Raw genomic sequence first — 24,265 nt, forward strand, 5'->3', positions numbered from 1 at the left:
TTGGGTCACTGTGGCAGTGATTTTAATTTTACAGATGATCTAAGGGACATGTCACTGTTTATAGTTTAATGAATTGTAACTGAAATATAATGAGTGGAGCAGACCTATGCTGTACCAATGTGATAGACTGTAGCATACATACATGTACCTATGAGATCATTTCAATCAAAATAAGGAATGTATCAGCCATGCCAAAATAGTTACTAGTTCCTTCTGTAATATTCCCTCCTCATGGTCCTGTCTATCACATTCCTTGAGAACCATTGGTCTTCTGTTTGTCTATAAATTATCTTTTATGACAAAATTTTCTTATGAATGAACTATGTAGGATTCATTTAATGCTTGGCTTCTTTCATTCATTACAGTTGTTCTGAGAGTGATTCACAATGTCATTTAGGCACTAGGTGGACAGCAGTGTTAAGAGATGCCATCCTTACTTGGTTTCTCGTCTTCTGAGGAAACACAGGGTGGTGTGTGCATACTGATAAGTAATGAAGCTGTTGCCTTTATCAGACTGAGGGAGTTTCCCCTGGGCTTTAGGCAGGTAAGAAAAAGAGCTCTGTCTTCTGCCAGATGTTTCCCGGCACCCATTGAGATGATCTACATCTTCTCTTATCAGTCCACCGTGGTGTAAACTTCATTTGGTTTTGTTGTGGTGGTTGTTGGGTTTGATGTGAAACTAGCCTTGTATTTTCTAGTTCTTCATGATACATTATCATTTATATAGATCATTAGATTCAATTTGCCAAGAGCTTAGATGCAAATTTTGCATAAAGGTTCATGAAGGATGTTGGCTATAATTTCCTTTCCTTCTGTTTTTGCCTGATTTTGGTATCAGAGGAATGATAGAATCCTAAAATCAGTTGTCAAGTAACACACACATATACATACATAATACATAATATATACATACATACACACACATATATATACAGATACATACATAGACACATACATACACACATACATACATACACACATACATATAAACACACATGCACACACATATATAAACACATACATATACACACATTCACAAATTGATATGCACCACTTTTCATATGACTGTAAAAATTTGTGTACAATCCATATTTCTTTGTATTTAATATTTAACATTAATTCCCGACTAGGGCAATCTAAGATATACTTGCTTTATATGAACAATTATATATAGAAATTCAACTTCCATCATAGGTAACTGGCTATATAAATGAGTTCTTCCAGTGGCTTTGGTACTTAGTGTATTTCGAGGAATCACTTTGTCATATGTATTGGCCTAAGCGTTCTGTAATAATCCTTTATACTTACTATACATTGGCTCTTTAACTATGTCAACCTTCTCTCATCTAGTGTCAGCAGTATCTGGTATCACGCCTAATATACTCCCTTTCCTTCCGTGGCTCACGTAGAAATTTGTCAATTTCACCCCCACAAAACCGAGCACCAGGTATGATTTTCTCTTAGTATTTATTCTCGTAGTCCCTTGACTCCTGTTTCCTGCTTCTCCCTGAGCCAGGTTTGGTTTACTGTTCTCTCCCTGGCTTGCTCGGGAGGAGCCACTGTCAGTGCTGGGCAGCCTTTCTGCTTTTCTCCTGGAGCCACCGAGTGCCAGGAACTTGTCTGCTAACACTCCCTGAGCTGCCTCCCAAGGGGCTTGTGTGTTGTATTCTCATTTAGTTTGAGATGCTTTTTTAATTTCCCTTCTGGTTTCTGTCTGACCTACAGGTTATTCGGAGATGTGTTGTTTAGTTTCCAATTAGTTGGTGATTCTCTAGGTATCTTCTTATCATTAATTTCTAATTTGATTCCTTTGTGAACCAATAATATACATTATGTGATTTGTGTCTATATTATCGAGATTTGATTCATGCCTACAATGTGGCCTATCTTGATAACTCTTCCATGTGTACTTGAAAAAATGAAAAAGACCAGAGATAATGTTTTACTGCTGTTGTTGCATGAGCATTCTATAAATGTCAATTATGTTGAATTAGTTGCCAATGCTGCTTAAATTTTCTAAATATGTAGATTTTCTGTCTATGCATTCTAGCAATTATTAGGAGAGGGTTGTTGATATTTATAGAACATTGATTTGTATCAGTTTTCTGTTGTATTAATTTTTTCCTGCAGTTCTGTTACTCAGTGCAGAATATTAGAGATACTTAGGGTCACCTGATAATTCATCTTTTAATTGCAATGAAATGAATGTTTACATCTACTAATAATTTTTGTTTGAAATCAACTTTGCCCATTATTAGCAAGTGTTAGCATGGTATAGTTTTTTTTAGTTCTTTTGTTTTTAGTTGGTGGTGTCATATTCAAGATGCCTTTTTTAGACAGCATATAACTGGCTCTCATTCTTTTTTTAATTCAGTCCGATGAGCCTTGCTTTTTAATTGAGATTTTAAACCATTTACTTTTAACATGATCATCAGTATGGCTGAGCTACAGTTTTATTTTACTAAATAATTTCATTTGTCTGTTCCATGCTCGATTCCAGTGTTCCTTCCTTCTTTGTTTCGTGGAATCTATGATTGCAACTTCCTTCTTGACTAATTCATGTACAAACCATACTCCTACCCTATATGTGACTTGCTCCTATACCATTTACTTTTGCATATATTGTAAGACACAAGTAAATAGCAGTTATATTTTAGTCAATTATCTTTTACTTATTTAGTTTGTGTTTGTACGTGCACATATGTGCACACACATATGCAGATGAACATGTGTAACATGGTACATCATAGAGATGAGCAACTATGAAAGTCATTTCTCTCTTTTTCCATGTGAGTCCCAGGAATCAAACGTAGGTTGTCAAACATGGCAGCAAGCACTCTACCCACTGGGCCATCTCACCAGCCCTCAATCCTCTTGTAAAGAGGGTAAAAACAGGGGCGGGGGGGTGTACATTTTATATAAATTAACCACACACACATTTACCCTTTCAGTTATTTACTACCTTTGTGGCTCATGACATATCTTACTACCTTTGTGGCTCATGACATATCTTATATAATTTATCTCTTGACTTACATCTTATAAAATTTGTCTTAGGAGCTCATTCTCAATACTTCTCATAGATTTGATGATTGATTCTTTTGAACTTAACATTTCTGACAACAGCTTTCTGTTGGTTCCTGACACATTTTCCCCGGGGCTGCGATTGTTTTGTTTCCCTTGTCCAACTTCAGAAGTGCTGCTCCGGTGCCTCTGGCCTGTGCTGCTTCCGTGATGACATGCGTTATCACTGTATTTTGTAGCTCTGAATATGCATTCTTGCTAGAGGTGCTGTCATGAATTCCACTTGATTGCTGTGTGCTTCTGTGTGGAGCTCATGTTTCCTGTGTCGCATGTTCTAGAACCTCCTTGATGTGGGAATCTATGAGTCTATCAAATATGAATCATCTTCCACTGTTATTTCTTCGATAAGATTCTGAACAAATACTTTAGGCCCCTTGAAGTTTTCTCTCCACTCATGAATGTTTTCATTGATGTGTATTTATGTTTTGTTTCCTTTTTGATCAAATCTTTAGCCATTACTCAATTTCACTTATTACTCAATAAGACATCCTCTCTCCATTTAACTTCAGCATCTCATTCTTTGTTTTTTTTTTTGTTTGTTTGTTTTGGTTTGGTTTGGTTTTGGTTTTGGTTTTGGTTTGGTTTGGTTTGATTTAGCTTTTCGAGACAGGGTTTCTCTGTATAGCCCTGGCTGTCCTAGAACTCACTTTGTAGACCAGGCTGGCCTCAAACTCAGAAATCCACCTGCCTCTGCCTCCCAAGTGCTAGGATTATTAAAGGTTTGTGCCACCACGCCCGGCTTCCTCTCTACCTCTTATCCCATCATCTGCACATTCTCTTTGGATTTATCCTTATCTATTTAACATTCTCAGTCTGCCGTCTACCTTCTTAAACATACATAAAATCACTACTACCATTTAATATCTTTGTGAACAAATTCCATTTAATGTGTTATTTAATATTTCATTCATTTATTTTCCCCCTTATCGTAGGTCATGTTGTCCTGCTTCTTTGTGTATCTGCTCGCTTTTTAAACTGTTGATACAATAACTAACACAAACATGGTAGCTTAAAACAACATAGACTTATCTCTACCGTTCTGTAGGTTAGAAGCCTGTGTAGGTCTCACATGGCCGGAATCAAGGCATCATGGTGGCTGTGTCTCTTTCTGAGGGCTCCATGAGAAAGTCTGCTTCTGTGCCTTTTGTAACATCTACATAGTCTTTGGTTCCTGGCCCCTTCCACTTTGAGGCCAGCACAAGGTCCTTGTCATATGAAATCATTCAGCTCTTCTCTTCTGTCTCGTCCTTCTGAGAACATCTGTAATATGAAGTCCACCGTGGTACCCCAGAATTAACCTATCAGAAGGCCAGCCGATTAGTGACATCTGCAGCCTAACTCTCTTTGACGTATAAAAGAAGACATGCAGAGATCCAAGGCTTCATTTGTCACATCTGGCAAGGTTTCATTGATTGCCAGGTACTGTAAATCTTACCATGTCGAGTGCTAGATCTTTTTGTATCCCTGTAAACATATGAGTGGTCTGTTCCAGAGCACGTTTACACACAGAAGTTAGTACAAAGCAGTATGACCATTTGGAGCTTTCCTAGGAGAGGTCAGGGCAGCCTTTGTCAGGGCCCTACTTCTTAGGGAATGTCATTCTCAGTACTGTCCCTGATAACCAGAGATTACAAGGCTCTGGGCTATAGCCAATGGAGATAATGGAGCTATAAGCTCCTCCTAACCTTTCATTGTCTCTGAATGGTTTCCTCTAATTGTGTGTGTGTGTGTGTGTGTGTGTGTGTGTGTGTTCTTTTGTCTCTGATAGCTTGCCCCATAAACTACACTGATGAGTAAGTATACCTATATTATTTGGGGAAACTACTGAGCTCTTCAGGCTGTGTCTCCCTGTGCTCTGGAGAGAACAGTCCCCTGGCAGGAGACTGGCAAAGTCACATAGTTCTCTTTGTTTGCTCCTCTTCTCTCAGTAATCGTTATCTTACCCTGTCTGGTGCCCGGTATCTGAAACCTACACGTCATGTAGTTTATCTGGGTTCTTAGTGGGTTCAGGTGGGAGAGTTTACCCAAGCACAGTTTACTCTACCCTTGCCAGAAGTAGAACTCAAACATCTGTTATTTGCCACATACTCCATTTTGATAAGGACAACGGTGATGCCCAAATATTTTAAAACTGATAGGTCTTGGGAACTGTCCAAACAGAACAGACGCTGGCCTCAGAACAATGATATGGTCACACTTATGTTTACCAGGTGACGATCACTCCTATCCTGTATATTGGCCAAAGTCCATAGTCCTTGTAGTTCAGGGTTTTGTCATTGACAGCCCTGATAAGACACAGAGCATTGTGAAGGGAGTGGCCTAGATCGAGTTCTGACTGTGCCAGTTCATTTTTCTTTTTAATTTTAGGATTTATTTTACTTTAATTTATATGCATGTGTGGTGTGTCTGTGTATAGATCGTGAGTGTGGGTGCCCAGGAAGCATCAGATCCCCCAGTAGTTGTTAACTACCTGATGTAGGTGGTAGGAACCAAACGCAAAGCCTCTGCAAGACCAGCCCCTGCTCTTACCTGCTGAGCTGTGTCTCCAGCCCTCTGCCTCTGCCTCTCCTAGCTAGAAGACAAGGACTTTGAAGTTCTCCATTCCTGAACTTCTTCATGGACTTCATGAACCTCGGGTGGGCTGGGGTTTGGAAATTCTCTTCGAGTCTTGCCTGGCACTTAGAACACTCAGTAGAAATGTCGACGCCCTTCTCTATACCTTTCTCAGTGACCCGTCTGGAGCCAGTCAGGCCAGCCACGGTGTTATGCCAGTGGAAAATTGGTACCTAGAGGACAATTCACCCCAAAGTCAGAAGGGCTTGTAATCTGAAAGAATCACAAGTGTGCAGTGGGACAAGAGGGAAAACCTGAGGTGTGAGCCTATGGCCAGGCTGAAGTGAAATCTATCCAGGAGGAAACCCCTGGAGAGACCGCAGGAAGGAGGAACCAAAGGCAGAGTAGTCAGGACTCAGTTGATCAAGCAGGAGTAGTCTACATGCTCCCCATTCAGGCCTGCTTGTTCCTGGGGTGGTAGCATTCCAGTGCTGGCCTGGGCCTGTCTGACAGATGACATTTTTGATAGAGACTTTGTAGGACTCAATTTCTCTGACATTGAACCTAGGCCTTCCAATAGGCTTCTCTTCTAACTCTAGGAATGTCACCCTGAATTAGTCAGGGTTATCTTGAGTAACATAATTGATAGAATGAATCTATAATTCATTATAATATATAATACAATATAATAGAATACATACATACATACATAATAGAGATATATGTTAGAATGACCTACAGGCTGTAGGCCAGCTAATCCAACAATGACCATGTACAGAGGGTCCAAAAATCCAGTAGTTGTTCTGTCCATGAGGTTGGATGTTTCAGCTGGCCTTCAGTATATGCATCAGGAATCCTGGAGAAGTAGGCTCTAATGCCAGTGAAGGAATAGACTTGCTAGTGAGAGTGAGAGCAAGCAGGTTAAGAGAGAGAGAGAGAGCTTCCATCCTCCACATATAACCTAACCTCATATAGGTTGCCAGCAGAAAGTGTGGCCTAGATTACAGGTGGGTCTTCCCACCTCAAAGATCCAGAGTGAAAGTGGATCTTCACAGTTTGAATGATTTTTTTTTTTAATCACACACAGGTGTGCCCCATCATTTTTTGGGTTAGTTCATTTCAGATGTAGTCAAGCTGACAACCTAGAATAGTCCTTTTGTTTTGTTTTAGGATTTTGATTTTAATCTTTTTCAACAATGAGGGTACTAATAGTCTCCTAGTCATCCGTTTGTGTTCCTAGCCCTGACAAGTCTTGAATACAAGTATGCCTTGATGGCAGTAAACTGAGTGCTTCAGGGCTTCTAACTAGGACAACAGGAAAGAGACGGAATAGAGAAAGATGGGGCAGATCCCCAGGGCACATCCAGTTTACCTCAAGAACCTCTTGTATTTCTGCTTAACTAGGCTCGGTCTAACCAAAGGAGGGTCTCACGTCTCTCAAGTCTGTCCCTTCACTCTGTAGAAGAAAGCTAAATACTTGATGTGATTTTCCACATTTTTTTTTTGATTGACTGACCAAATGTATCTGAAAAAAAATATGAAAAGATCTATTTTTGTTACAGTCAAGAAAACATAATTGAATAAAGGCATGAACGCCCAAGCTAACATTTCTATTCTGCCAAATGGAAATCCCCATTCAGTTGCAACAGCAGATAAAGATTAGCTAGCCCTTGTTCTCTATTTTTACAAAGAAGAAGAAAAAAAGAAATCTACCATCTACTCTTGGCAGCCTCTGTTCTGCACCCATGGGGTGTGTGATGTGCATTGAGTTTAAGGAGAGCTCTGATCCAGGATGCTCCTCTGCTGAGAAGAAGAGAAAGGCATATAATAATTCAGATAAAGAAAGATAAATAACAAGGGGCTGGGCAGTCCTCTGCCTCAAAAGGACATTCAGTAAATGCTGTGAAAATGGCCACTTCTGAAAGGATGGCTGAAGCCCAGCAGGCAGCTGCCCCTTGACCTGGATATGTATCTACAGAACGCCCTGTGCTTGGATACAGACACAGTGGCTTTGTCACACAGATAATGTGCATCAAGATAAGGAGATAGGCCCCTCATAGCTCAGGATTGCCGTGCTCTCTTCTCAGTGATGGCGTGGGCGTTCGCCTGTCAGATTTCTGTCACCACTTTCTGACACAGCTCTGGGGCTGTGTGTTTGCATCACAGTGTACCCAGAGCATCTTGGACTGTGGACTTTGACCTGCCTGTACCCCTAACCCATGACCTACCACCTTTTAGGTTATAAATGACTGATTAATGAACAAGTATTTCAGAACGAGCTAGGAACAATAACATAAAATGAAAAAGATAGACTCCTCAGTTTCTCAGTTATTCATATAAAACTTTCTTGTAAGCCCTAACATGGTCAATAGTGGAGTAGTACTGAGAATCACAGATTCTCAGTGTGAAGGAGGAGAATCACTCTTTTCTCCACCTCCTCCTCCTCCTCTCTCTCCTCTTCGTCCTCAACATCCTTACTTGTCACCTTTCTATATACTCTTTAAATTCCAATGACGTACTGAATAATGTATTGAATTCTGTTTCTGCTGAAGACATTCACTTAGCACTACTGTGGAGCCTTAAAGGACATTGAAGTAGAAAAAAAAATTCCAAGCTACACTATACATTTGTTTATTAATTAACTGTTTGTAAATAGCTGGCACATAAATATCCATCACACAGATCTTACACTTACATAAATACGATGAAGTAGGCAGGGCAGGGTTTGTACCCCCACATCCAAGCCAAGCAGCCTGAGGTGGTCATGGGCTGAAGCATCCTGCTTCTTCCCATCAGCTCATAGCTTCCTCTTTCCATGGAAGCTGCCAGCAGGTAGACATTCAGTGTGGTCAGCTCGGAGTGGACCGCGTGTTGTCCCGCCTGTGTGTGACTCCAGGTTGCTGGGCAAATGCCTTGAGTCTTCCCAGTCTCAGGCACCTTATCTATCTATAGAAGAAGGAAGGATCTGGGAGAGGTGCAATCCAGATCAGCACATGTAATGACCGTGTATGAATTCTGAAAATGCAGCCAAGCATTCAGGGTTAAGAACAACTCGAAACTAAATGGTCTGGGCCTGAGAACGAGATGAGAGAACTTCCAAATGGAAAGCCAAATGATTCCTTGCAATGACCACTAGGGAGAAAATAATTAGTTTAAAACGGACATCTGAGTGATACTCTTTGCTTCGAACTTTGAAACGCCCAGAGGGGAAAAAAAAATGTCTGAAGCTTGACTTTCATGTGCAAAATTAAATCTCAGATTTCTAATGTTGAGTAGTGATTGACCCATGCTGTGGCAGGAAGGGCCATCAACGAGGTCACTTGTTGCGGCCTGCCCGCAGTCCACAACACGAACAGGTTCAACTGAGAATGGCAGTTCGCTGAAAAGAGAGGAATCTAGACGGGGCGGAAGAAAGAATGGAGCTAAGACAACATCCTGATCAAAGCTCAATTTTACTATTTCCAGACACTCAGTTATAAAGGAAGGGGGAGGGAACCCAATATCCCGCCAAGTAACTCAGGGTCCAGTAGCAGGACGAACACGTGTGTGCCTCCAGGCAGCAAAGGCAGGTTCCAGCAGTAGGCGTGGCAGGACGAATGAGCCGGTAGCTCCACCCTGAGCAAGCAGGTTCCAGGCTGGGGGAAGGGAGGCCACAGTCACTAAGGAACATTCCCAGTTCCGATGGTGTAATGTGTTAGTTACATTATTCCAACTTAGTTTATTTCTCCAAAGATTTAGCCACTGGGAATATTCAGGATGCTGGCAGAAATAACTAGTTACAGGAGAGAGAGGTTGGCCCTGGTGCTGTATACAGTAAGAGGCACACTGGGTAGACATTAAACCCATCCAGGCCCAGAGGTATGGCAGAATGGTTTCTACGTCTGGTGCTGTTCAGTTTCAGTTTATTAGAAAGACATGCATACACACCTATGTATAAGACAGACATTCATTTAGAAGAATAAAATAGGATTACAGAGGAAATCCCCAGTTGATTGGGAACCAGAAATGTTGGATGCAGGAAGGAGCACAGCTGGAATGTGTGGTTGTAATTTTTCATCTTCCTGACAGAGGAGACCTAGAGCAAATCTAGAGGAAACAGCACATCGCATTCCATGTGCAGAGAGACAGCCAGCGTGGGTCCCGGGAAGAGGAAATGTTTAATATTCAACCCTGGGAGAGATTTCTGCTTTAGGTATATTTAATGACAATGGCTCTTCAGTTGTTTTCCTACAGGACCTTTAGACTTCCTCCCAATTACCTGTTAAAGTTAAGATAAATAGTAAAATATGAGCACACACTGAAGTGATTTGTAATACACATCCATACACTACACACACACACACACACACACACACACACTGGGATTACAAGTTTATTAGGGTAACAAATGCAGAACGTGGAAGGGAGCACAGGTGGAGTGTCTGGTTCTAACTTCTAATCTTTCTGACAGTGTACAGCTTATGTGGTAGGCACACATTCCGCACTACAGAAACACAGGCACCATTCAGTATCAAAATGATAGCCAACATTTATCTAGTGCTTACTGTGTCCCAGGCATGCTTTGAAACGCTTTGCTATTTTAACCCTCAGAATGCCTCTGTCTGCTACGCATTCTTTCTGTTAGTTTTGCAGAGGCAGGGGAGTCAGAATAAGTGAGACAGGAGAATCTGTCCTTGAACGTGGAACTGGGAGTCACTGCCTCTTTGAGATGCCCTACCCTCTGACTTATCTTTTTTCTTTCCATCCTCAACTCTCATTAAGATTTTGACAGAGGGGACTGGAGAGATGGCTCAGCGGTTAAGAGCACTGACTGCTCTTCCAGAGGTCCTGAGTTCAATTCCCAGCAACCACATGGTGGCTCTCAACCATCTGTAATGGGATCTGATGACCTCTTCTGGTGTGTCTGAAGAGAGTGATATGAACTCTGAATCTGTCAGTGTCACCATCTCTTTCATTCCCTTAAGCAGTTAGCTATAGGAAGTAATACCACGTGGGAAGGATGATACCGGGCCTTGTGATAGGGTGACAGTTAAGTCACCCAGCACTGCTTTTGTGTCCCACTGAATAGCAAAATCAAAGCAGTATGATACTTATCCATACTTTACATTGTTTACATTTTCTCTGCAAGTCCACAGCCATGTGCTGATCTTATGTAAAAAGGTCAATTCTATTTTGTTTTAACCCCTCTGACCGGAAGCTGACATTGAAGCCTAGACAGGTTACCTAGACAATGTTAGGAATGGTTTTTCAGTTAAATATTGAACAGGTTTTCCTTTGTTCTTTTTATCTTAATGTATGAAATGTTATCTATCTGTAAGCTGTTTCTATAAACTGAAACTGAGGTTGATAAGTAAAATCACATAGTTAACCCATGCACACTTCCTAGGAAAGACTCAGACGTCAAAAGGGAGATCCTCCCACCCCCACCCCTAGAGCCCATGGGCTACAGAAGCCTACCTCTCCGCATAGTTAGCTAATTAAGAAAGATGTGCCAGGCTCCTCCTCTGATTTCAAATAAAGGAGGGAACTTTGTAGAGTAAAGCCATTAAAGCCATGTTGTACACCAGAAAGAAATGTCCTAGCATTGGTTATTTTGTCTTTCGGTGTCTTTACCCTTTAGCTCAGTGGTTCTCGACTGTCTTAACGCTGCAACCCTTTAATACAGTTCCTCATGTTGTGGTGGTCCCAACCATAAAATTATTTCATTGCTATTCATAACTCTAATCTTGCTACTGTTATGAGTTATAAAGTAAATATCTGATATGCAGGAGATCTGCTATGTAACCCCAGTGGGGGTCACATCCCACACATTGAGAAGCACTGCCTTAGACAGACAGAGCAATGTACAAGGCAGATATATAATAATTGAAAAGCGTTTCTTAGATGTTTGACTACGTGTTTGAACATAGTTCTCAACTCAGTATTTGGGTTTTATTGTTGTTGTTGTTATTGTTATTGGTTTCTTTACTTATCTTTTTTTTTCTGTTTTGTCTGTTTTCTCTACTGTCTGCTCTGGCACCAAAAGCTTATTAGCTTGGACAAGGCAGAGAACACATCAAGGGATTATTTAGATTTTCTCTCCCCACCCTCCACCCCCATCATTATGTAACAGCCCTACTGCACAAAGTCACATAGCATCATACAGAGAGAAAATTAATCATCAGCTAATGAGATAGCGATGTGGAAAGAAGTTTGGAAGAAGTAATTTAGAGGCCCCAATTAGGCCCTATTCTAGTGGGTCCCTCATGGGCATTGCTAGCTGCTGATTCCAGGTCCGGGTGCGTGAGAGGGATGTAGAGGCAGAGGATGAAGGAAGGGAGGGGGAGGCAGGAAAGGTGGGGAAGGAGGCACAGAAAGTACAAAGAGGCCTTTACAGTACTTCAGACGTGGGCTGATGGGAACCCTATCAGGAAGGAGAATGAACAGAATGATCCAGAAACTGGGCCGTCTATGATAACAGTGCCCAGCATCTGCAGAGCCTCCATCCAGGACCTAAGAGGAAGAGCAGTGACCTTACAGGTGACAGGAAACTTGATGTTCTGTAACCTGCTCACAGTGTTCTAGTCGGGACTTTGGAGGGCTTTGTCAGGGGTTTACGGACTGAGGAGAGGGAGGAGATGCAGAACCGAGGGAGATGATAAGAGCCTCAGAAATCCCACGTGCGTCTCTGACACTTGGTGACTGTCCTCCAAACTAGAAGTCATCAGCAAAAGGGTTTGGAGGAAATAAATGTGCGGGAGAAGTTCAAGTGGACTTGCCTAAGAAGGTATGTCTACAGACTAGGACCCTGCCGGAAGACCAGACATTTTCCCTCCCAAACTGGGCAGTGATTGGGCCTCCTCTGCTTCTGTGACTGAGTGTGGCCTGCAAGGACAAGCTTGCCCATGAAAGAGGAGGGGTGGGAATGCTCATTTTGTACACAATGAGTGAGGACCGGGGAGGGACAAGCTAAGAAGAACCGAATGAGAAATTAGATGTGACCATTGCAGGAAAGGACCAGTGGTGGGAAAGAGGATCAGACCTGCTCCCAGGAGCCGGGAGCTCAGAGTAATGGATCTAACCACAGGTTGCCTGGGCCTGAGCCAGTGTGTGAGGATCTGTTTCACATGTGGCGCCCTTCCAGAGATGGAAAGGTCACTGTTGGGGAGTGGAGTGCACGGACCCTGGAACCATCCACGGGCGCCAGGAAAGCCCATGCAACGTGAAGAATACGCAGCACTCTGGGCTCACATTTCCGCCCCACACTCACCTGGATTCATACCTTTAGAAAAGCCATTGGACAGGATTTCGCTGTGTAGCCCTGGCTGTCCTGGAACTCACTCTATAGACCAGGCTGGTCTCGAACTCAGAAATCCGCCTGCCTCTGCCTCCCAAGTGCTGGGATTAAAGGCGTGCACCACCACCGTCCGGCTTTAGAAGTTAATTTCTTCAGCACTCGCTCTAGATGACAGAACAGAGCAGTGGCCACGCCCTTTCAGCTCTGAATCGCCATATTCATAGGCCCAGAACCTCAGTTTCATTGTCAGCTCTTCTGTTCCTGCCAGTGCAGTTGGTTAACTTAGACTGGGCATCTCAAGCACCGATCTTTCACTTCTACTCTCTGGGAGCCTTATTTTTCTGTTTAATAAACTGCATCTATTTCTATCACCAAAAATTGAAAATAATGACTGAGTTCCGACAGGCGGAGACAATGCGGTACCCTGCTCCCCAAGGACGTGTGTCAGGCTCCTGACACAGGTTGCTAGAAGGGACTGTCCGACATCTTTGGACAGTCAGTTTTCTGTACTCGTTTCTGTGAGAAGCTTTGAAGAAACATTCACTTCCTGCCATGTCATTTTCTCAAACATGGGCGCAAATCTCCTCACGCCACTCAACGGTACCGAGATTAGCTGCTGACGGCTGCGGTCCCATTTCTCTTGCACGGTGTCCGCAGCCGAAGAACCAGAGCATTTTATTGATGGAATGAGGTCTTTGTTTATAAAGTGTACACAGCAAGCCCGGAGGAGCGCACACTGGAGATGCATCTCGGGTTTAAACGGAAAACATACCTCTCCACCTTTGGATCCCTTCAGAAAGATCATAGGCGAATTTTCCATTTCACTTCCCCAGAGATCCTGCTTGTAGGCATTCACTTATCTTGCAAAGTACACCGTTAGGTTAACATGGAATCTGTGTAGCTTATTTTTCTCAACGACTCCGGAGCAATCTTCAGGGTTTGTTTCTTCAGGAAGGGAAAGACTAAGAGCAGTTCTGCCTCTGGGGAGCTAGTCTGAGCATCTGTGTCTCAGAGAATATTTAGAAGTACCTCTGCACCTGTCATCTCAATAAATACATTTCGAAAATAACTTTTCTTTTTACACTCCCATTACTTAACTAGAAGTCATTTTAAAGAAATAAGGTTGAGCCCACAATCCTTGAACATTCATGGCTGCCTGAGACAGGAAGATTGTAAATTCCATGCTGGCTTGGATTACATAGAAGGCTCTAGGCAAGCCTGAGCTGTATATATAGCAAGACTCTGTCTCAAAATCAGAGGTAGGGGAAGCTGACTGTTAACCCCTTCAGCATCCCTTCCCTCACAGCCTCCCTGTACCAGTTTCATAGGGTTACTATGACAAATCAGGTAGATTGAAACAACAGAAATATATTCTCTGTTCTGAAGGCCAGAGAGCTGAGATTTGGGTATCTACCGAGTCCATTCTTTGGCTGGCTCTCCAGCAGAATGTGTCTCATGCCTTTCTCTTGGTTTTGGTGTCTGGTGACTGTCCTTGGGATCCTGCTCGAGCAGCTGCATGCCCTCAGTCACCACCTCTGTCACCACAAGGCATTCTCCTGGGTGTCTGTGTATGTCTTTTGTCCTCATCTGAGTTTACAAGCTACTTAGATAGGACGGACTCTAATCCATTATGACCTCATCTTAACAAAAAGAGCAAGCACGCTCTTTTTAAAATTAGCTTATAGTCTAATTTTAGACATATTGTCTCAGCAAGGGGCAGCCAAGAATACCTGGGCAAAAAAAAAAAAAATGCATCAAAACATACAACACTCACATGTTCAAATCTGAACCCATGATGTCAAGATCACTTTTGGAAAAATGATTTTTTTTTCCCCCTGCTTTTCACAGAGTTGTTTTAAAATGTCTGAGCAAAGGAAAAAAATTGAATGTTCACATGTGTCCTAATTACTTTTCAATTGCTGTGACAAGTGTCATGACCAAGGCAATGCATAAAGGTAACATGTGGGGTCACTGTTCTAGAGGGTAGGGCCCATGACTGTCACCATGGGGAGCATGGCAGCAGGCACAGTGCTAGAGCAGTCACTGAGAGCTCACATCTTCATCCACAAGCATGAGGCACCTACTGGGGAATGATGTCAGCTTCTCAAACTTCAAAGCTCATGCCAGTGACTCACTGCCTCCAATAAGGCCACACCCCCTTATCCTTCCCAAAAATATGTGAGCCTATGGGGGACCATTCTCATTCAGACCACTACCGTATCCTTACTGACATTATAGACAACCAACTTTCATCAGTTGAAAATGGAGACTTCTCTGAGAAAAATCTCTTAATTCTAAGCTCCCAGGAGACAGAATGCCTTGTGTATCAACAGGCTCCCCAGTAGCCTGGTAATGAGTCTTATTTAAGTCATCTTCGACAAGAGAAGCAGTGCTGCCTGGCTTTCTGCCCCTCCATGCCATTTCTCTGCCCCTCTCCCAGTCCTGGCACCTCCCAGCCCCTCCCAGGACCTAAGATACCTCTGGCCTCAGGCTGGAGAAAGAGCCCAGAGCCCCATCCTTTGACCTGTGCTGCATGCCTGAGAAGTAGGGCATCAGCTCCTTCCCCAAGTCCTGGGCTTTGGTTCTGACATCTAAACCCTATCTATCTTGCTTCTCCAGCGTGAGGCTCAGCAGAGGTAACCTGACAGATGCTTAGCAGTTCTTAACCTCTGGCCCTGTGTTCTTTTTGCTAAGCCCACTAGAGCCAGGGACCAGAGTAGTCTGCGCCCTGTAACATCTGAACAGGGCGCTGGTATGCTCGCCCTGCTTAGGCCCTTATTATGGACTACTGGCAGTCTGTGTCCTTAGTCATTTATCAGAGCATCCCAGGCTCAGGAGGAAACCGGCCATGTTCCTGTTCCTGATGGCTCTCTCCTTCCTCTTATTCTCTTGGAACACTGTATTCTGCCTTCCGAGCCAGACCTGGTTTCGGCACTGACAGCTTGTCTCTGTCCCCCTAGCCCCAGCCCCAGCTTGTCTTCTCTGTTCAGACCTGACCTAGTTATATGCAGCTTTGATCTTTGAGAGACCCAGCTGCCTTTTTTTTTTTCTTATTTCCCCCAATGAGGTCAGATTCTCTCTCACCTTAAATAGGACTGTCTTTAGTAAGGTGTCCACTGGAAATGACTGGGCAAGGTCAAGTCACTACATGGGAACAATCGGCAAAGAAACAGGGAGGGTGGGGCAACTCACACAGCACAATGACCAGCCACCAGATAGACATCTGGCATGCAAGGAACTGCCACTCCAGCAAGAAGACAGTGACACTCACCAGCTCCTGTATCACCATCCCTTCTGGTCTTCGAGTTGCCTTGTGCTTTCTCAGTATGTCATGGCCACTTGTCCTGTGCACCTCATAGTAGATCTTGGGAAATTGCTTGGAATTCCTCATACTTTATAAGACTGTCTGCTGGCAGTCCCCTTCCTCGATAACTCTTAGATTTGGCGCATGTAGTCAATCTTTTTTTTTTTTTTCTGGGCTTGGGACCCATCAAATCCTGTGATTTCCCAAGTGAAGAAGGTGTATAGTTGTCCTCGGCAGCTCTCGGCAGCAGTAAGTGCCCAAGAAGTGTTGAATGAACGAAGCTAGTGAGCTCAGCTCTCATCACATTAAAATCCTAAATGCAACATCTTCGAACCACACCGTGAAAAGCACCCATCTTGTCAAGTCTGTACAACCAGCTACACAGGAAGAAGCTTCAGCAAGTTTGAGGGCCACAAAATGAGTTCAAGGTTAGCCTGGGCAAGTTAGTGTGTCTCAAAACAAAAAGGGGAAAGAAAGCTGAAGGCTGAGCTCAGTGATTGAGTGTTTGCCTGGCATGCACAAGGCTTGGTTCAATCCCAGTACCAAAAATAGAGATGCTCATCTCAGCTGTAAAATTCTGGACTATGATATGAACCCACAAGCCAGACTTCTGCTTTAGCCTTTCATCCTCCCATACGAAACAAGAAACACACACCAATAAGTTCCTCCCTCCTGCTGTCCATGTCTTTGGAGACAGAGACAAGAAGAACTGGACAAGGCCAAGGTATGAAGAACCTTTGGATGGCCTATGTTTTGAAAGGATATTCCTCTTATGTCCTAGATTGGACCCTCCCATGTTGCATTGTGAACTGGCTTCCTCTTTTCCCAGGGTAGATACTGTAGCTCCTTGTCCAAGGACTTCACAGTGGTTGCTCTCACTGTGAGGCATTTGCATTGTCATTACCTGTGTCTGCTGTGTATTTTTTAGAGCTTCTGCTTTTCCTTTCCTGAGCTAACATAATATGCTTTTATGCCGTGAAAAATACTTTACATTTATGCAGATTGTGGTGGTTTGAATATGCTTGGCCCAGGGAGTGGCACTAAGAGGAGTCTTGAAGTAGGTATTGCCTTGTTGAAGGAAGTGTGTCACTGTGGGGTGGGCTTTGAGACCCTCCTCCTGACTTCCTGGAAGATAGTCTCTTCTGGTTGCCTTCAAATCAAGATGCATAACTCTCAGCTCCTTCTCCAGCACCATGTCTGCCTGCATACTGCCATGCTTCCTATTATGATAATAATGTACTAAACCTGAAACTGTAAGCCAGCGCCGCCCCCCCCCCCCCAATTAAATATTTGCCTTTATAAGAGTTGGCTCTGGTGTATCTTCATAGAAATGGAAACCCTTTCTAAGACAAGTTGGTTCTAGGAGTGGGGTGTTGCTATGATAGGCTTGACCATGTTTTTGTTTGGAGGAATGTTGATTTGGGGACTTTGGATGTGGGAAGCCATGGAATGCTTTATGAAGGATTAAATGGGCCATCCTTGTAGGACTTTAGAAGATATTGGTGCTAAGGATGGTTCAAACTATGCAAACAGGCCCAAGAGATTTCAGTGGAAAAGAACTTTAGTATGTGGCTTAAAGACTGTTCTTCTAATATTTTGGTGAACAATGTGACTGCTTTTTGCTCTTGTCTGAGGAGTCTACCAGAGGCTAAGGTAAAGAGATTCAGTGAATTGTCTTCTAGTTTACTCTCATGAAGAGTATTTTGACTAAGCATAGCAAGCTTGGAAAGGAAAAACACAAAATGTATGTTTCAAAGGACACCAGGAAGTGAAATGGAGCTAAATTCTATGTTCAAGGATATTAAATGGAATTAAGGAAGTGGTGACCTTGGGGCAAGATCCCACCCAGGTGAGCTTATTGTTTATGCATTTGCAGTTGAACAAAGGAGTAGTTACATCATGTTAGACACTATTACCTGATTATTGTTTTTATTTGGACTTTTAATCTAGCATGAACTACAATCCTGAAGTGGAGGATACAGGTATGATCCAGATCTTGAGGCATAACGGCCATGAAAAGCTTAGGCCCTTAGGCCCAGGCATGGTGGAACACACCTTTAATCCCAGAAGACAGACGCAAATAAATATCTGAGCTCAAGGCTTGCCTGGGCCAGAGAAATTACCAGGTAGAGAAAAATTTAGGTTCAGGCATAGTGATACATGCCTTTAATCCCAGAACTCGGGAGACAGAGGCATGCATATCTCTGAGTTCAGGGTCAGTCTACAGAGCAAGTTTCAGGACAGCCAAGCTTAAGTAGTAAAGAAATTGGAAAACAGAAAGCTGGCAATGATGTAATAGAACAGGGGGAGTCATGTTTCAGTCCCAGGAAGCAGCAGAATTTGGCAGTTTTGGCCTTGTGGCTCCAACTTTAGAGTCAAGAATAGAAGGGGTTACTGGGACAGTTGATGCTGATTAACTAGAGCTCCAACCAATGAACAGAAGCTACTGACCACTGTGGTTGAATTAGAAGAAAGCTGGAAGAAGCTGAGGAGGAGGACCAGCAGTCTCAATTCACCTGGACCCCATGATCTGTCAGATACTGGAACACCAACCAGGCAGCATATACCAGCTGATATGAGGCCTCCCACACATACAGCAGAGGACTGTAGGGTCTGGACTTAGTCAGAGAAGATGCACCTGGAGGCCTCAGGGAGTTTAGAGGTCTGGTGGGGTAGGGGTAAGGTATGGGAACATCCTCGAAGAGACAGGGGAACAGGAAGGAGGTATGGGAAGAGACAGGGGAACAGGAAGGAGGTATGGAATGTGGTACAATCTGAGTGTGACAGGAGGGGAATAAAATCTGGAGTTTAACATAAACAAACAAACAAACAAACAAAAAACCAGCATCACTGGGTGAAATCTTCTGGGGAGTGTTTCTGAGAGCACAAAGAAGCTTTATTCCAGAGATAGCCAAGTTTTACCCCATGCTGCAGATGAACTTGATAATGTGTAAGAGTTACCCAGGTTGTACTGATTTTGAAGGCATGAAGGGGTCATGAATATCAGCTGGTGCTTGGCACTGTGAGAAGCCATGGAAGGCCATTGGTGAAGAAGCTACAGCCTCAGTTGCAACTGATGGCCCAGGACTGAAGGGGTCATTCGAAGAAGTTGAGGCTCAGCACCATGAAGAGAGCCTATGAGAGGCTATTGGTGAAGTCTAGTCACAGTGGAAGACCCTAGTATATTGAAGACACCAGTACCATGGGACGATCACCATGAACAGCAGCAACAGTAGAGTCATCCAGAGCCCAGAGTGCTACAGAGGGCAGAGCTGGAGATGTAACACAAGCTCTTTGGAGGAGCCCAGATCATGTGTTCTAAGATCCCAGACGTTGGAACAAGAAGCTGTAAGTTGAAGTTGCCTTGGATACCCCAAAATGTTAGGGATGCCAAAACCATGAGTTACCTGCCCAGGAAGCTGCTAACAGGGAGTGGAAGCAGCCCAAGAGAAAGAAGTTGTTGTTGCAGTCAAGAAAGATGAGAAAGGAGCTAGAGAGCCGAAGAGCACTTTGATATCAGACATGGAGGCGCAGGGTTTAGAGTTTGCTCAGCTGGTTTTTGGTCTTGCCAATAGATAAAATTTCCAGTGTTGTCCTGTATTTCCTCACTAGGACATTTTAGAATGGTAGTATATTCCCTGTGGTGTGACCTGTTTTATTATTTCAAGTTTAGAGGGGATTACAGTTTAGGAAATGTGTGAACCACAGAGGAAACTTTGATCTTTGGATGTTTAACATTGTTGAGACTGGTATAAACTATGGGGACTTTTAAAGCTGCACTAAATGTATTCTGCATTATGCTATGGCTAGATATGGCCACCATAGACTCATGGGTTTGAGCAAGCCTATGGGGCCAGGGAGTGGAATGTGGTGTTTTGAATATGCTTGGACCAGGGAGTGGCACTATTAGGAGGTGTAGTCTTGTTGGAGTAGGGATGGACTTGTTGGAGGAAGTGTGTCACTCTTGAAGTGGGCTTTGAGACCCTCCTCCTGTTTCCCTGGAAAACAGTCTCTCCTGGTTGCCTTCAAATCAAGATGCAGAACTCTTAGCTTGTTCTCCAGCAACATACCTGCCAGGACGCTGCCATGTTTCCCACCTTGCTGATAAAGTACTGAACCTCTGAACTTGTAAACCAGCCCTAATTCAATGTCCTTTATGAGGAGTTACCTTAGTCATGGTGTCTCTTCATAGCAATGGAAACCCTAAGACACAGATATTCTTATAAATGTTTTCTTTAGAAAGAAAGAAGGGAAGAAAGAAAGAAGGAAGGAGAGAAAGACAGACTAATCCTTTCCTCCTTTCTCACTCATACACTGAATCTCAGATCCTTTGAGGTCCTGCATAATTTAAGTGTTAATTCCTTTCTAAGCCCCTCCAAGCCTCTGCACTCACCATGCAGATCTCATTAAACCTCATAGTCTCTTCCTCTTGATGCCTCAGAAGCGGCAAAGTAACTCCTGTTACATACTAAACATTCTGCTCTGGAATATACTGTCTTTTGTCTCCATTTCTGAGTATTTTATCTATTTGGCCTCGAGATAGAAAGCAGATAGACGTCTGTTCTGTTCAAACTGAAGGCAAGCGCCAGCACCAGGCTCCCATCTCATTTGTGGGAAACATCTGTTTATTATAATACATGGAGCTAGAGTTTCAGGGCTTGCAGTCCTGAGAGCCTCCAGCCTTAAATCATCCCCAGTTGGCAAACAATAGTGAGGGCCAGGCCAGGAGAGAAACAGATAAACAGAGGAAGCCTGCTTAAGGGATGAAATTAAACAAAGAGCACAGGCAGGCCAGCACCCCACCCCTCCCGCCTCTCCCTCCCTATTGGCTAATGCACTCACCTGTGGAAGCAGTGATTTCAGTGACTGTGACATTGAGACCCTTTCTGCCCTGTCTCTTCTTGATGATTGTCATCTACATCAGAAGTGTGTGTGTGTGTGTGTGTGTGTGTGTGTGTTTTACAGGTACATTTTTAGAACTACTCTCCTGTATTCAATGACCAAAGGCTAAGGCTCTACCTTGCACAGGTAGCCAAACTTAGTAAAGTTTTCCCAGTGGTACTCGTTTTGAAGGTGTGAAGGGGCTCATGAAGAAGAGCTGAGGCTTGGCACCTGGAGAAGCCAGAAGAGGCCCTTAGTGAATGTGCAGCATCCATCAAAATAGGAGCAAGCCATTAAGCAGAGACCTCCAGGTCTCTGCATCAGTTCCTGCCTCCAGATTCCTGCTTTGAGATCTTGCCTGATTTCCCTCTCTTGTGCACTAGAAGCTGTAAGATAAAATAAACCCTTTTCTCCCCACGTTGCTTTTGATCATGGTGTTTTATAACAGCAATAGAAAAGTAACCAATAATAGCAACGAATCACATTGGGACATTTTAAGAGAGAACATCGAAATCATCATATTTATACATTTTTAAATATGGAACCAGACCTGGTCCTCTTCCCAACTCTGTCGTTTGTCTGTTTTATGATGTAGGATATTTTACTTCAGTGATTTAAATGTCCATTTCTCTGTCCGTCTATGAGATGTCATGACACAATGATATCTTATGAGGAATTTATGGATAACCATTTTGGGTTCTCGTCCTTGTCTGATCTAAACTTCTGTGTCTTTTCAGTATCACTGTTCTGAGTCCTGGTGTCACAGTTTTCTGGAGTCCTGGAATGCTCTTCTTGTTCCAAGGAATGCCAGTCAAACCAGCCGTGTCACAGTTTAGGAAACTGAGAGCCAGGGTCATAAAGGAACTTCCTAGATTGCGTGCCTGACAGCTTTCTAAGAAAGTGACTACTTAGCTTTTGCTCTCAGGCCTGGCTTTACAAACACTTCATATGGCCAGGCTAGGACACTGGGATATAGACCAGAGTCACAGAGCTTAGGCTGTTCTGCTCACAAAGAAATGGACACGCCTACAGTAGCTAGAAGACTCCTGTGGGCCTTCCATATATTCAAGCTTCTTCATGAACTCCATCTTTTGCTGTTGGACTTGTCTAACCACTCAGCCCAGCTAAGCAAAAATTAAAGCCTACAGAGGGACAGACATCTCTCTCTGTACATGAGAACCCAACAGGAGAAGGGGACAGAAAGGGCAAAGGGCAAATACCTAAGAAGAGGCAGGAAAGACAGGAGATGGAGAGGTAGCTTAAAGTTTTCATTGCAGAGTAGTAGAGGACCCCCAGGTCCTTCCTCCGTGTGACTGTCTGCTTATCTCGGAACTTTATCGTACCAGAGATAGCCTTCCTTGTTTTCTACAGAGAGAAAAAGCCCCAAGAGAGGGATCCCTTTGTCTTGGTACACAGTTTTGAAAATACACCTGTGGTTAGAAAGGGCTTACTTGATTTGTTTTTAATGACAGATACATCATAGCCATTTGTCACACACTAACTGATGCTTTGAAGTTTTAAAGTGTGTATAGGATTCTACCCTGTACTTTTATGAATTCAGTTTTTGTTGTGGCTGGTTTTGTTTGCTTGCTTGCTTGCTTGCTTGTTTAGATTTGCCATAAAGCAATTGGTTCTATGTGTAAGCCTGATGTATTACACTTAACTGACATCTATGACATCACAGATGTCAAAAGTCATCTTATTTTTATTTCTGGCTGGGACTGCTTTGTCCCTGAGCCACAGATCCTCAGTACATCCATCAATCCATCTGCTCAGACATCTGGGTTGACTCTGGATGCTGGCTTACACTGCAGTGTGCATGGGGATGCAGGTGTCTCCAGTCATTGCCTTTGGATATGTACCGACTAACGGGATCACTGGGCCCATGAAAGTTCTGGTGTTTGCTGACTTTATTTATAACGGCTGCACTTATTTACACGGGGACTCTCTTTTCTCTATTCTCGACACACTTATTATCCTTTTAAATTCCCGGTATATCACCTTTGACATTATTTGCTTCGTTGTCACACTTGGAAATCAATTCAGCATTTTATATGGAAAATCTATCCTCTTTGGCTCTGTTTAGTTTAGTGGTTGTTTTCAATACAAGGCATAAAAATTTTAGAAGGGTGGGCCAAATGTTTATTGATAGAGTAAAAGGAAGAAAGTGCGATTATATAATACGATTGAGAAATATATACAGCTAATTTTACACCTGCATGCCTCTAACCCAGCCACAGCAATTATACCCACTCTGTCATGTCAGGCTCTCCCCCTAGGAGAAACGGGCTAGGTGGCACCTGGGTGATCAGTACAGAGCATGTACATATAAAGCGAACTTCCCCAAACGTAGGTCCCTTGGACCAGAAGGGACTTTTGATAAAAGTAGGCTGACAATTCGATTCTCATGGCACTTCAATGCCAAATGTTCTTTCCCCATTGTAAATCATAAGGCAATGTAAACAATGCCCTAACAGTGAGGGACAGAAAACTGCATTCCCAGTAATAGCCGGGCCTCATGGCGTATGGTTTCACACTTTAATATGCTGTGTTCTGTTCTGCCGTGCTAATATTTTAAGTAATATAACTTCCTTTTTGTAGAATTGTAGGTTCTACATTGTACACTTTCTCTCTCCTTTACCCTTCTAGAATAGCTTTCTGTAATACTACATCATATGCTAAGAGAAACTCCAGAGGAAGAGGAAATATAAAGTCAACCAATCCGTGGGAGACAGTAACACAAACAGAACCAACAATGTCTAACCAACGTGTTGTCTTGTATGCTTTCGCAGACTCAATCTGCGTGCCAGGCTTCGATCCAGGCCTCAACATGATGACTGGAATCACCCCCATTAACCCGATGATACCCGGTCTGGGGCTGGTACCACCCCCACCCCCAACGGAAGTGGCCGTCGTCAAGGAAATAATCCACTGCAAAAGCTGTACTCTTTTCCCCCAAAATCCAAGTAAGTGGGAGCAAGAAGCATCCGCTCGTCATATTCCTTTTTCTTCGGAAATAGTATTGGGTTCATTTCCAGATGTGCAATGTTCTACCCAATGCTGTGTCTCTACATTAGGACAGGTACACAAGGATGTGTCCATGCAGCTGTCCAGCCACTGGATAAGTACCGTGAAGCCAGTGAGCTCGGAGAGTTCATGTGTAACAC

General features: G+C 43.3%; 1 protein-coding gene across 13 annotated transcripts in view; it reads left to right on the top strand.

Moving 5' to 3' along the window:
* The window catches only part of Enox1 (ecto-NOX disulfide-thiol exchanger 1), a 584,295-nt gene that overhangs the window by 412,814 nt on the left and 147,216 nt on the right, over nt 1-24,265 (top strand). For all 13 annotated transcript variants that reach the window (XM_085828788.1, XM_029469169.2, XM_029469174.2 and 10 more), the window contains one exon: nt 23,891-24,064. In XM_085828788.1, the coding sequence (XP_085684914.1) occupies nt 23,891-24,064 (174 nt within the window). The remainder of the gene's footprint in view (nt 1-23,890; nt 24,065-24,265) is intronic.

The sequence above is a fragment of the Mus caroli genome, unplaced genomic scaffold, assembly GCF_978045245.1.
Source record: "Mus caroli unplaced genomic scaffold, Mus_caroli_1 scaffold_12, whole genome shotgun sequence".
Lineage (NCBI taxonomy): Eukaryota > Metazoa > Chordata > Mammalia > Rodentia > Muridae > Mus > Mus caroli.